General features: G+C 43.6%; 5 protein-coding genes across 5 annotated transcripts; 3 read left to right on the top strand and 2 right to left on the bottom strand.

Annotated features, from left to right (window-relative positions):
- Positions 1–368: 368 nt before the first annotated feature.
- Positions 369–3,200, top strand: I206_100332 (uncharacterized protein; the record flags this gene model as incomplete). The annotated part of the gene is made up of 2 exons (XM_019152768.1): positions 369–865; positions 920–3,200. 2 exons carry the CDS (start codon positions 369–371, stop codon positions 3,198–3,200), a joined length of 2,778 nt encoding a protein of 925 aa, XP_019014906.1.
- A 362-nt stretch (positions 3,201–3,562) lies between these two features.
- Positions 3,563–8,032, bottom strand: I206_100331 (uncharacterized protein; the record flags this gene model as incomplete). Its single annotated transcript, XM_070202176.1, has 19 exons — positions 3,563–4,089; positions 4,146–4,164; positions 4,249–4,333; positions 4,416–4,531; positions 4,603–4,649; positions 4,701–4,875; positions 4,937–5,075; positions 5,137–5,181; positions 5,239–5,304; positions 5,371–5,448; positions 5,506–5,689; positions 5,753–5,966; positions 6,026–6,432; positions 6,491–6,628; positions 6,685–6,743; positions 6,805–7,274; positions 7,345–7,539; positions 7,669–7,851; positions 7,913–8,032. The coding sequence occupies 19 exons, from the start codon at positions 8,030–8,032 to the stop codon at positions 3,563–3,565; spliced, it is 3,267 nt and encodes a 1,088-aa protein (XP_070058277.1).
- A 1,322-nt stretch (positions 8,033–9,354) lies between these two features.
- Positions 9,355–10,522, bottom strand: I206_100330 (uncharacterized protein; the record flags this gene model as incomplete). Its single annotated transcript, XM_019152770.1, has 5 exons — positions 9,355–9,459; positions 9,529–9,654; positions 9,725–10,033; positions 10,099–10,300; positions 10,386–10,522. 5 exons carry the CDS (start codon positions 10,520–10,522, stop codon positions 9,355–9,357), a joined length of 879 nt encoding a protein of 292 aa, XP_019014908.1.
- A 546-nt stretch (positions 10,523–11,068) lies between these two features.
- Positions 11,069–12,533, top strand: I206_100329 (uncharacterized protein; the record flags this gene model as incomplete). The annotated part of the gene is made up of 3 exons (XM_019152771.1): positions 11,069–11,112; positions 11,507–11,944; positions 12,035–12,533. The coding sequence occupies 3 exons, from the start codon at positions 11,069–11,071 to the stop codon at positions 12,531–12,533; spliced, it is 981 nt and encodes a 326-aa protein (XP_019014909.1).
- Positions 12,534–12,892: 359 nt separating this feature from the next.
- On the top strand, positions 12,893–13,198 carry I206_100328 (uncharacterized protein; the record flags this gene model as incomplete). Its single annotated transcript, XM_019152772.1, has 1 exon — positions 12,893–13,198. One exon carries the CDS (start codon positions 12,893–12,895, stop codon positions 13,196–13,198), a length of 306 nt encoding a protein of 101 aa, XP_019014910.1.
- Between the last annotated feature and the right edge of the window lie 235 nt (positions 13,199–13,433).

Raw genomic sequence — 13,433 nt, 5'->3', positions numbered from 1 at the left:
AAATCCAATAGAAATCAAAATCTTCCAGACTCCTTATCGAAGTGGATTCACTCCATACAAAAAGTACTCTTTATTCATTATTAATCGGTATCAACCTTTTATTTCATTTGATCTGAAAAAGCTTCTTGACACCAGTACATCTCTGTGCGATACACAAATATCGCCAGGGACCCATTCAAGAGGTCCTTTGCGCCCTTTGATCGTTATCCGGCCCGGGGCAAGCCGACACTCACCAAGCAACTGCCGATTATAAGGGAATAAAACGGAAGGAGCCTTATCTCCTGCACTACGAGAACTCCCAGTTAATTCAGCTCAGTGATACCAGAAGACTTCAGCTATCTGTCTTCGCCCATAGTTCCCCGTCTAAGATGCCATCCCGTTGGCATCCAGCAGGATTCGCATCGTCCTCCACTCCCGGTTCAGCCAATTCATCTCGGCCCTCGTCAAGAGCCTCTTCACCCACCAGAAATGGCTCGATCGCCAGACCATCTCACATCACATTACCTGGACGAAGACGCGATGGTACTTTAGACTCTAACGACACACCATCTGATTTCGCGTCAGGTTCATTTGGCAGTCACACGGGTTGGGACACTCCAAATTCAGCGGCTGGTACACCTTGGGGAGGACTGATGACTCCAAGTTCAAGTTCAGGACTTATAACCCCGGGAGGTACATCACACGCTCCACATATAGAGATTATTCTTGATTCGGAACACCTGGTTATGCGTGGAGCAGGAGGAGATATGAATCCTGCTTATCTTTCCGGAAGAGTAGAATTAGACTTACCAACTTCAATCAATTTAAAGGAATTGACTATGCATATGACGGGAAAAGCGAAAGTTCAGTTCTCGGATGGATCAGGGTGAGTCATCTCAAACATCTTGTTTCATTCATGCTAACGAGTCTTCGATGATAGGACTACCTCTAAGAATCACCACTTCACCCACGTAATAACCACACACGACTGGTCATTTTTGCAAGGTGGAAAAGGACACGCGCACACTCTTAAAGCTGGTCATCACACGTTCCCCTTCTCTTTCATGCTTAACGGCAACTTGCCTTCCTCTCTTCGTACATATTCGGGGGACGCTATGATAGTGTACAAACTACGAGCTACAGGTGTCAGAACCGGTTTTGCCAGTAACATTTCAACTCAAAAAGAGTTCACCTTAGGCAGGATGTACACCTCGGATGCTTTAGAATTTACTCAAACGTTAGAAATTGAAAATACCTGGCCAGGCAAAGTGATGTACTCCCTTACATTACCTTACAAAGCTTATGCTGCAGGAGATGACATACCGGTCAATGTGAAATTTATGCCATTGGCAAAAGGGACTAGAGTAACGCAAGTGGTTTCGGTGTTGAAAGAATATACTCTGGTTCATACAAGACAATCATCTAGACCTGAAACAAGGGTGATTAGTTGTATCAAGCATGAAATGAAGAATGGAAGAGCCATAGAGATCGCTCGAGAGCCTGTTAGACCTCCTTTACATTGGAATGAACCTCATTCAGCCAATCGTAGCGCCACGACTTCAAGGCATTCGAGTCCTGCGCAAACGCCAGTAGTTGGAGGTCGAGCTAGACTTGCACCCACATGGGGTGAACGACCTGAAGATTCCTATTTCCCGGCTCCGTCTTCGGCTGGAGCAGGTTCTGCCCCTGGTTCAGCGTCAACCACGCCTGCTGTAGATGGTGAAAATGCTCAAGCTGGTCCCTCTAATGCTTCGGTTCACAGCGAAACCTCGACTTGGGAAACCGATATTGAAGTTGGTGATGATGAAATCAATACTCATTTCACCATCCCTATTCCTAGATGGGTAACACCTTCACATGCCATCCATCCTGTATTTGTGACCCACAAAATCAAATGGTCATGCTCAATATCCAACCCTGATGGACACGTTTCAGAACTTAGATGTGCATTACCTATTCTGATTTTAGACCATAGTTTATTAGAAGAAGCTAGAAGTGCTGGAGCAAGTACAAGAGGTTTACTGTTTGGACAAACTACAGAAGAACCTCAAATTGATTTACCGAGTTATAGTAATCACGTTTATGATCGTATCGCGATTGCTGATTCCGGTACAACAGCATCTGGATTCATGCCTAGATCTTTAGCTGCTACGCCTCTAGCTTCACCGCATGACGACACTCCGCCTCGAAGCAGACCACCTTCACGACCCGCGTCTCCTACTCGATATCAAAGTTACGGGGGACAATCAAGTACTTCAACTAGAAGTGTTGGAGAACCTACACCTGCAACGGATGTACCACCTAGACGACAACTGAGTCAATGGGCAGATAGTGAATTATTAATGTCCTTGGGTGCACTTAGAACACATTCCAATAATACTTCACCTGGAGATACTCCTCCTGATTCTCGTACACCTAGTAGACCATTAAGTAGAAGAAATTCATTCACAAGATCAGGAAGAAGTAGTAGAACTGGTTCAAGAGCAAATAGTAGAGCTTCTTCACCTGAAAGGAGCGTCCAATCATCTTCTTACAATTCTGATAGTCATTTAGAAGAGAATGGTAATTCTAGACCAGGTCAAGAAAGGAGACATACAGGTGGTTTACACAGTTTATTCCACTTACCTAAACCTATGAGACCTTTATCACATCTAACACCAGGACATGGTCATGGAAGTAAACCAATTCTCAGAAATACAAACAGTCTTAGTTCTAGTAATTTAGCTCCACCTCAATCTAATGATACTTTACCTAGAAACGCTTCTTTCTCAGGAGGAATAAGTAATGGTAATTCCAACGCTCAAGTCCCCGCTCAATCTCATGGTCAAGCTCAAAATGGCACTGGAGAAAGATCACATGTTTCTTTTGCACCACATGCTAATGTAGTTAGAAACGGACCTAGATTTTCAATTGGTGGAGGAAATGATGAACAAGACGATGAGAATGGTGAAGGAGAAGATGAAGAAGAAGAAGAGGAAGATGATCCTCTATCAAGAGTACCTTCATACGCTATTGCTTCAAGAGGTTTCTTAGGTGGAGGAGTAGTACCTCTTGATGTTGCTTTACCAACTTATGACGCTTCAGAAGATATGCAAAGAACAAGAAGTGGAACGGATTTGTCAGGAAATAATAATGGATTAATAAGACCTAGAAGTGATACAGCTTTGATGCGATTAGGTGCTCAAGCCGCTGCTGATGCAGAAGAAAGAGCTCAGGAATAATTGATTGAAATTTACGAAAGATAATAATCACTCTGGAGAAAGGCAGGAACGGCATAAACTATAATTTACACTACAATACATACATAGATTCCACTTACATAGACATCGCAATGCAATTACGAAATGATTTCAGATCTTGGAGCATATCCACTTAGTCGCAATTGACACACCAGTGCAAAATACCACATTAATTAGCGAATATGTTGTACATCCTGACATTTCATACGATTTATAGAAGTACAACAAGATATCAATCCGGATATCGAGATATGCGTATGAGCAATAATTGATGAATTTCGATGCAATAAGTGTAGAAAACGAGAAAAATGGTAAATTAAAACCTGTTATGCAGCCACAAAGTATTATACAATTGCACTACCATCTAACGGATCCAATCTATCCTCTTCTTGGGCAATAGTTGGATTTCTTGACATCGTACTTTCTTTGACAGGCGTCAAAGATCCTCCTGCTCCACCACTACCAGTATTCCTAAAACGGGGATTGGACGGTCGTTCTAGACTTTCTGTTCGTGGTAAGGAAAATTGTAAAGATCCTCTATCTGTACTTGAAGGTGAATTTGGAATGGGTACAGATCCGCCAAATGAACTTGATCTACGATCATTGGCTTGATTGGAAACCGGGTTACCTTGATGTTGTATTTGATGAGTTGCAGGTTGTCCTGGTATATGATTATGTTGTTGTCCAGGCAAAGCCATGGCAGGTCCATGTGTTGGTGATAGATCCCTACCAGCCATACCTGATAAGGTATTGAATGATGCACGTCGCGTACTAAACAGATCTCCCTCGAACATGCTGCCCCTCCGCGAGGCTCTTCGCGATCGTTCTTCCTCAAAAGCCGTTTCTTCGGCAGCTGTAAAATCTTTCGGTACTACATTGATGTACAAGGTCAGCCAATACATATGGCGCTTGTAGTGAGCTACTCACACATGACCGCTCGGTCGATCTAAGTGAGGAGATTGCAGAGTCAGCCTAAGATTTACCATGCCCAGGGGTATCCCTGGGAGATCTCAGGAAAAACTGAACTCACCGCAACGGGTAAACCTCTATGCCTTCCTCGCAACATCACAACAACGAGAATCAATTTCGACAATCTCCTGAATCCTCCCGAGAAGCTAGTAGAAAGATCATTAGCCATACTAATTGCTTGGAATGGATGCCTGCTTCAATGAGGGAGTCATGGCCGACCTGACTTACGAGAAATTATCGTATGGAACCCCTAGACTTAGTCCCACTGTTCCATATGCGCTGACCAACTCGAATATGACGTTAAAAATGTTAAAAGATTCATCGTTATTGTTGAGGTGCCGTCTCTGCAAGACACCACAATGTGTCAGCATCAATGGACTCCAGAACTGTTGAAAAGCATTGAAACGATGCTCACTTCAATGATGCATATAAGCCAAAGAGCAAAAGCCAACCACCAAATATCTAAGAAACGAATCAGCGCAAACGACAACCAGTCAGAGCAGAGCGACCTACCAAACGCCAATTGTCTTCTGGCATGCCATCCGATATACTTGGCAACAGCTTGAGCGCCTTCACCCTCGTTGTCATACTCATCATTTTCTTCTTCTTCACCGAACAATCCTAACGACTTCTCTTCGTACACGTTGGTCGCTCGTACCGATAGGGCAATGGGATAAACAGAGATATACTAAGAATGGATGATCAGCACTTACCGTCACGCTCTCCATAGCCGATATGGGTGAACTCACCATCATAATAACATACAAGACCTTGACGGCGGGCGCCATCGCGGCAAGAGGTACTATTCCAAAACCCGCAGCCCGAACTGCAGCGGATTGCAGTAGACCGGCGACGATTCTGGTCCCGACTGGTATAGCCTCGATTGCACTACGAAGAACAAAACCGTCAGCTGTACTTCACAAGACGGGGGATCACGATAGGAGCTTACGGTGTACCGATATCCAGCACCAAGAAACTGACCCAATCGATAGAGCTTCGAGCCATTTACGTCAATATAGCATAACAGGCGTGGATGAGAAAGTCCACTTACGTAAGAACGCTGAGTACAAACAGCAAGACCCAGGTCTGAGTTGAAGGGAACAGATAAACGAAACATCTAACGATCGACAATTGCAAAATCAGTCACGAGGAATGCCGATTGCGAAGCTGAGGACAATCGCACCTTCTAGGATGATCTAACAAGAATTTGAGCGATTCCGAAGTACGCGAAGTTCGAGGAACAAGCTTGTATATCACAGTGCTTGACAGACCAACAACGTCAGCATGTTGCCGGTCTCGACTGACGATTCTGACTCACACTACACATCGAAGGCTATAGACCATTGTAGTGAGTACGTCAGTGCGGGTACATTCCTGGGGACAGGCCTCCAAAAACGTACAAGATCGGCTAGACATATAAGTGTTAGCTGTTGACAATCCATGCGGTAGGGTAGAGTGACTCACGAAAGCAGTATTTCCAGCAAAAATGAGTATAATCGTGACTAATTTGACCGCCGTTAGCCCCTAGTACTATCTGTGTATCGTGCAAACACCGGGGGACTCACCAACAACCAAAAGGTACGCTTTCTGGAATGGTACCAAACTCGTGTCACATAGACTCATTCCCGTGTTTGAGAATGCCGAGATGGATTGGAATAACGCGAACCAAGGTATCTTGACGAGCCTAGATTGATTATCGAAAACCGATTGATACCGACCACCGGCGGATATGTACGGCGCGATGATTACAAAAGCAGCCAATTGGAAGAAAACAAAGTACTGCTCAGTCTGTCAGCACAAAGAAATCCTTCACGCCACTGAGAGCCAAGAATACGTACACCGATGACGATGTATAAAAGAACTCTTAGAGCCCTGTATTCTACACCACCTAATTCATCCATTTGCTCTGCTGTCAGACTATGGAACATACTGTTCCTTCCAACCGTAGCGGCAAATGAGATATATGGGACCTCCTTTTCGTTTCCGCTAGCAGCGATACTACCTCGCCCTGCTACGGTATTAGTTCGAGGCACAGTCATTGTCTTTGACATGGTAAGGGACTTTGTAAAGTTGTTTGTTGCCTCTGGGAAAGCTTTCTTGACTAATTTTTTTCCGATCTCAAACGGAGTGGGGAAACCTCCAAATCCAGTCAGACGTGGGTCAGGTTTTCGGGAAGTAGTAGGTCGAAGTGTATAAGTTCGAGGGAAGTTTCCAGATTGCATAGTAGGTTCTCTAGGTAGACGATCTTATTTGACATAAGATGTTAGCTATTTTTCGAACGGGTTGGGATTTGCTGAACTCACTATCGCCTGCTGCGCTTCGGAATGTAGCAGATCTGGGAAAACCAGCTCCACCTTCACGTCCAGTTGTAATTCCCCTCGGATCTTGATAATCTGCCTGTTCATCGTCAAAAGCAATAGTCTTTGACCTCGGGAAGGCATCTACAAAGCCGTCATATCAGCTAGATTATGACGAGGAGACTACGAGATGAACTGACCGTCCGTCAATTGAAGTCCTGCATATGGTGTCTTTCGGCGTGGAGAAGGTGGCAATGCACTAAATTGACTGTCTTGATGATCAGAAATGCTAATCGGATGTGTGTAGCATAATGGCTTACTCTTCAGGAGTTACTTGGCCTGGACTTTCCGTGACCTGAATTGGTCTATCTACGATAGAGTCCCTTCTTGTCGCTTTGCCATCGAATACCGCTTTCTCTAGAGCGTCCCCGAGCTCCTGCCCACTTCCTACTTCTCTTCCGTCGTCAACAGTCAACCCCAATGTGCCGCCATTTTCCGAGGGAAGGGGTAAATCATCTTCGCGTTCAGGAGTAGGAGCAGGAGTCTTGATTTCAGCTCGTTCGCCATCATACCAGCCCATTGGGTTAACCAATCCCACACCTCCACCCGAGACTCGCTTGATCATGTCAGGGTTGATCTTTCTGTGCCCCTTTTTCTTGGGCTTATGCTCGTCGTGCTTCTTCGGGGTTTTCTGGGACCCTTTGGGAGATGATGGAGGTACTGGCTTCATCTCTAAAGAAGGAGTTGATGTCCTAGCTTCTTCCGACCCGGCACCGTTACCCATTTTCTCCTATATGTAGGCGGGACATATCAGTCAGTAGCTTTGTATATTTGCTTCAATATTCGAAATCTAAGCTCACCTTCTTATCTTTACCTGAAAGACCACTGAATTTCCTCCTTATTGCTCCAAGCTGAGGCCCAAAGGTTCCGACCCTTGAAAATGTTTTACTGAAATTGAAACCACTTGATCTAGCTTGACGTTGCTGAAGGACATGTTTGAATGTCTGTCTGAAGAAATATTGTCGAACAATGATCATCAAAATTGATACGAATGACTATGTAAGCGGTAGCGACAGTATAATTAGTCGTGGTAAAGCGGCGATAATTAGAAGATGATTGATAGCGAGTCCATATTGTCATTGAACAAGATGAGCCATTTGAAGAAAGGAAAAGAAGAGACTTACCAGACTACCGATGATCATCTGTATAAGCAATAACACTTGTTGAAATACGCTGAGGGTACTAAGGTTGATTGTAGCTAGACCAGTGACAGTCATAGCTGACATACAGCAAAACAAGCAGTCTACATAATCGATATGATGTTCCGTGTTCGCAGCATACATGATCCCAGAAGTAATAAGGGGGATCTATTTACGATGAATCAAAATAAGTCAGTATCAGCACAACTTGGAAAAAAAGGGAGCTCACTATAGTGAAAGCCATTAGATGTATTCTATAGAAATTCAATGAACTTAGAAAGACAGCTTTCCATTTCTGCGCCGTAGATGGCAAAGCCAAATGAGATGGTAGATTTGGCAGAGACGGCATTTTGATATCTAAACTTGTTTCGTTTTTGACAGACCGACAATCTAGCAGACTTTTGATATGAATGTTGAATTGATTTTGAGAAAATTTTGAGCCTTATTATATAGCTTTCGATTCTGGAGGTAAAAACATATCGTCCATCTAGCACATAATCGTCAAGTATTCCTTACAATCCGATAAGTAGTTCCGGTGAAATTTTCTACAAAATGGCAGTAAGATGATGGATATTTTACACGTGCGATAACTTTGAGATCCTTCTTGGTATTGTTGTTGCGATTCCACTTGCACAGGAGATAAGGGTGTTTCTGATCGATTTAATCTGGACTGGGACTGTGCGATGCGGCAATGATCAATGATCTAGATGATAAAGGGAAGGTTTTATGAATTTGATGTACAAAGGAGGTTGAATTTTGAATTTGATGTAATGTCAAAGGATGGTATTTGATCTACGAATTAAGGGAATTTGAATTGAATGAAATGATTTATGATTTAATTGAATGGAGGAGAGCTGTGTTGATTCCCAATAATATTAATTATTAAAAGGTTACGCAAAAAACACGTGAGTGGAGATCTCATATAATTCCATCAATTTTGCCAAATATAGAACGCAATTTCTCTCCACTTTTCTCGGCAAGGAGGAGTATTACCAGGATGAGCTCCCAAAATCAATATGCATGCAAGTGGATTTGACGCTACATTATTGTACGTCTGCCTTATTGTGACCTCGGTCTTGATCGATGGGTCAATTCTGAAGCGCATGACTTCTTTCGGTTGAATTGTACTGCAAATTCCGCTATAAGCCTGAATTCAGGCTAATTCCCATACCCAAGCGCTCGTTTTCAACATAAGTATGACACTATCAACTTTTATACCCTTATCGCGAGTACCATGAGATAAACGTTCTCAGCATCAAAGGAGGGTATCTACAACCACTTAGTCATGACAGCCAGGTTATCTCAAACGTGACTCGATCCAAATATGTGATCAAGCCTTATTTGTTTCCGACAGACTTATGCAGGTCTTACAACAGTTGAGTGAGTGCCGGAGGCATTCGATACTGCCACGTTCAAAACATTCAATATGGGCAGTGATGGTAATTGACCAACGCTTTGTCCCTTTTGCATATAAAAGCACGACATCTCACCAGAAGGATTCCTTACCTCTCACCGATAAAGCAGGTTCTTCTCTTGAATATGACAGACCGTCACTTCAAAGTGGCAATCCAAAAGATAACGGTATCTTCATTAATGAATAATATGCATGGTATAGCATTTTTGATGTGAACTCTTCGCCTTCGCAACTTCTCTTTCTATTATGATGCAAACTTAAGGTGCACCACCAGCCTTCAATCTCCTGGCTCGCAATTCTCTCAATGCAATTATACCAGTCCACGTAGCGATGACAGATAATCCTAAGAACGCTGGTAAGAGCTGTAATCGAAAAAAGGTCAACATCATACACACAGGTGCGGGAGGATGTTGAGGAAAAGCAATGCTTACATGGTACAGCTTTAATCTGAGCCAGTAAACGAAGATCAAGGCTTCCAAAGCTCCCAATACAAGCAAGAAAACATAAGAAGATGTTGGAGGAGTTTGGAAATTGAGCGAAGGTGTTAATTTACCAAGCTGATAGGTTTCATATGAAATGTAATTAGCGTTTATTCCGGATCATCTTGCCCGGATACCGTGAACTCACCAAGCCAAGTAAAATTGTCCACGGAGCTAAAGTGATGACGGTACCTATGATAGACAAAGTCCATCCTACCGTCTTAGGATCTTCTTTGAAAGTATGGAAAATCTCTTGTTGAGCTTGGAATGCTGGATCACCTTGTTTAGGGGGTAAATCATGTCGTTTTCTGGGTAAAGGCTTGAGGGTAGAAGGTGGTAATGATAGTTCGCCAAGGGGGTATGAGAGTGGATCAAGAGAATCTAGAGAGGATAACAAAAGCGTGAGATGGAATGATCCGTGTGATTGGAGGAGCGCAGGGTGGGGTTTAGCTGTGTTCTGAGTTTGAATCACAGTTAGCTCGTAGACTAGTAAGTAGTGTTATGAGATAATGAAAGACTCACTATGGTGATTTGAGCTTTGCCATTACTCTTGACAGTAACGGGTAGAGTAACATCATCTCCTTTCGGATCTTCGAATAATAAATGAGCTTGTTGTGGGTATATACCTTCTCCAGTGACCGTGTCTATTACCGAGAAAGACAATTTGAAAGTTGATCCTTCTGAAAGAGCAATAGGTGTAGGTAGAGGTGTAGGCTCTTTCAAGCTATTAAGCACGTCAGCACTGATTCCAAGAGCGGGAGTATGAAAGCGCATGCAGTGTATGGTATATGAGGTAAGTTCCTACTCACTTATAAGTAGCATCGCTCAAACCATTAGGAGAAGTTACAGCTACTTTGGCTTGTTTAATCCCTATTGCACCTTTGGCAACGACAGAAGATGCGGCCACCAGTCCGAGGAGAGCTAAGCGGCGAATTGAGGGTAGCATTTTCTATGTTCCTACTAGGAATGGTGCAGAATAATGTCAAGGTTTCGATATAAGCATCTATATAGTTGGTTTATTACATCTCAACTGCGAGGTGTATCTGCGGACGTGGAGGAAACGCGATGATGTTATTGATCACGTGGTATTGTCATTATGTGGCACCGCAAAGACCAGCGTCAGGTATTCGGCTGAGGACATACACGATTTGCTGAAGAGAGTTTGAGCGCTCTATACATATGATGATCCTTATAAGAATGATCCTTGGACTGTGGATATAACGAATAATCACATCCCAGTCCAAAACATGCGCAGCCATTTCTTCATGGAGGTCCTTTTCGATTTGGCAGATATATGGAAAGAACACCTGGGCTGATTGCTCCGCCTCTCAGTATGGGCGCCGCCGCACAAGGTATTGACTTGTGGCCGTCATGGCTGTGGAAGTCAAAGGATGAAGATTTCTCAGTTCTCAAATAACACCAGTTCTCAAATAACACCGGTCTCATACGAACAAATAAGAACGTCCGAAATCAATTGCTCCGGCAGCCACAAATGGGACATTACAATCACGAGGGTCCACACACCCCTTATTTAAGGTGAGTGTGTGTCTTATCCCAGTCGGACTTCCCTCATGTTTTGTGCGCTTTGTATATATGGTGTAAAAAAGCCATGTTCGCCTTCTCGATTATCGGATTGGGACTTTACTTCACCTTCCACACTAAAGATATCGGGATGAACGGACGAGACGAAATGTTAGTCGCCCCCTGAAGCAAACCGAATACAGGTTATGAAATCGTTAGATGCATAGATCAAATTCTTGTATGATGGATAAATCACACCGCTCCACTTGGAAGCCGATCGAGATGAAAGGATCTGTATAGTTGGACTCGACAGCCGTAGATTCAGGCGGGTGACAAAATACGTTCTTCAAACTCATCTGCCAAGCACACTTTTCCTTTTCATCCTCGTCTGCTCATTGGTCATCGCCAGTATTCAGACCAATACTTCTTTCACATCTGTAATATCGAATACAACTTCAATCAAACGCGTCCCCGAAGCTTGGTATGAGGGGAAATATTACCACGATTGTTTCCTGGTCAAGAGAGTAGCTACAGGTGGGTTTTGCGAGCCTAATGATTGCCTTCGCGGCGGTGGGAACGATAGAGGTGAATGTCAGCCTGGACCAGGCGACAGATGCCTCGGTATTAGACTTGGACCAACTGCACCTAGAGTATATTGTCGTAATTGCAAATGTGTAGGACCCGGTACTAAAAAGGTCAAGATCAACAACAAAAGCAAATTAAAGAAGACTACCAAGCGAGCCGCATCGCATATAAGTAGAATTGGACTTCGCCAATCCGATGCTTATTTCAAGCAATTCGATCAATGGCATGATGCCTCTCACATAGCTGCGCCCATGGCGGATTGGTCAATCAATGGATTTTATGGATAGCATGAAGCATCAGGAGTCTACAAACGATCGAATATCAGTAAATTCCCAGACCATCTCTATAACAGTACCATCATTTCAAGCGGTAATACTCGAGTCACTTTGCTACGACCTATCATCCTTCCATCGTCTGACGTCAAACGAAATGTCAATCGTGAATTGGTCATCAATAACGCCATCCGGGAAGTAGACGAATTTGGATCAGTAGCGACAGCGTCAATTGAAATGTTATCTAGAGATATTAACAAGAGAGCCGACTGGTCTTCCATCAATTTTCAGTATTGGTCAGCGTACGGTGCTAGAGGTCTAGATGCAGATAGAGAAGAAATTGTTGATATCGTCCTTGATCTGATTCGAAATGGGGAAGAAGGGATGTCAGGCTTATGTGCAGCAATCTTAGATGATGGTAACGCTTGGGCTACCGTGAAGATATGGACGGGAGTAGACGGTAATGGACTGGCGAACTGTGAATGTAGCAGTGTTGATGCTCCCGAGCTTGAGCAGGAGGTTTGTGGTTATGCAAATCTCTCAGAACATGAGGGCGGATGGCCTGATTATGTATGGTAATTTACTCTCGATAAGACGACAAGTAATACATTTCAAATAGATTGTACTATCGCGTATGCATATGCCCATTGTAGATATCCTAGCCAATGCGCAAATCTCGGTGCAGGAGAGCCTACATTTTTTAAAGGAATGTGGTGAATAATCAGGGCGCAAATTAGTAACGGATGCCTCGTGTTTTTGAACGACTAATGCTGACGACAAAGGATAAGACACGTCCATGTCATCAGCGCGATCTCACGATCAATCCTTCTTTTCTTTCTTCAGAATCGTTCGAAATTTAGTCATAACAGTTCGCGCTATAACCTTATTTTAATTTGCATCTACAAGGCTATCATCGAACGACTCTTCTCTCTCTCGAAATGCCGATCTATCTCATGAATATCTCTCAAGATACAGACCTCGTTCAAGTTGAAGTCACCTATCAAGCCCATGTTTCTACTACAGATGCTCTTGCTAGGATCCTGACAGTCTTCGCCGATCATGATCGACACCCTATCAGCATAGCGGCTACAGATAGAGAAGCAATCATTACTTTTCATTGGGACGGTGTCGAATGGGATCAGCTCTTTCACCAAGCTGTTGATAACGATATTACTTATATCCGATCTCAACAGAGGAAGCTTGCAATGGCCATGAACGCCAGTCCCGGTAACATCCAGTATTGATCGAGTGGCCTGTATCAAATAAGACCGGCTGGTGAGTGAATGCTTCACACCTTCACTATGCATCGAATGAGTACAGACTGACTTCACATCAGGTCCTAGTCCACTTGATTCGCTCAACCTCTCATCACCGCACAATGGTCAAAGACGCAGCCTTCTTCCCACACATAAATAAGATACAACCACTAGTAGTCCATATATGCACTTATGCATCAACTGGAAGCTATAGATATGCATA

Source organism: Kwoniella pini, chromosome 1, assembly GCF_000512605.2.
Source record: "Kwoniella pini CBS 10737 chromosome 1, complete sequence".
Classification (NCBI taxonomy): domain Eukaryota; kingdom Fungi; phylum Basidiomycota; class Tremellomycetes; order Tremellales; family Cryptococcaceae; genus Kwoniella; species Kwoniella pini.
This window is presented reverse-complemented; position numbering and strand designations above follow the sequence as displayed.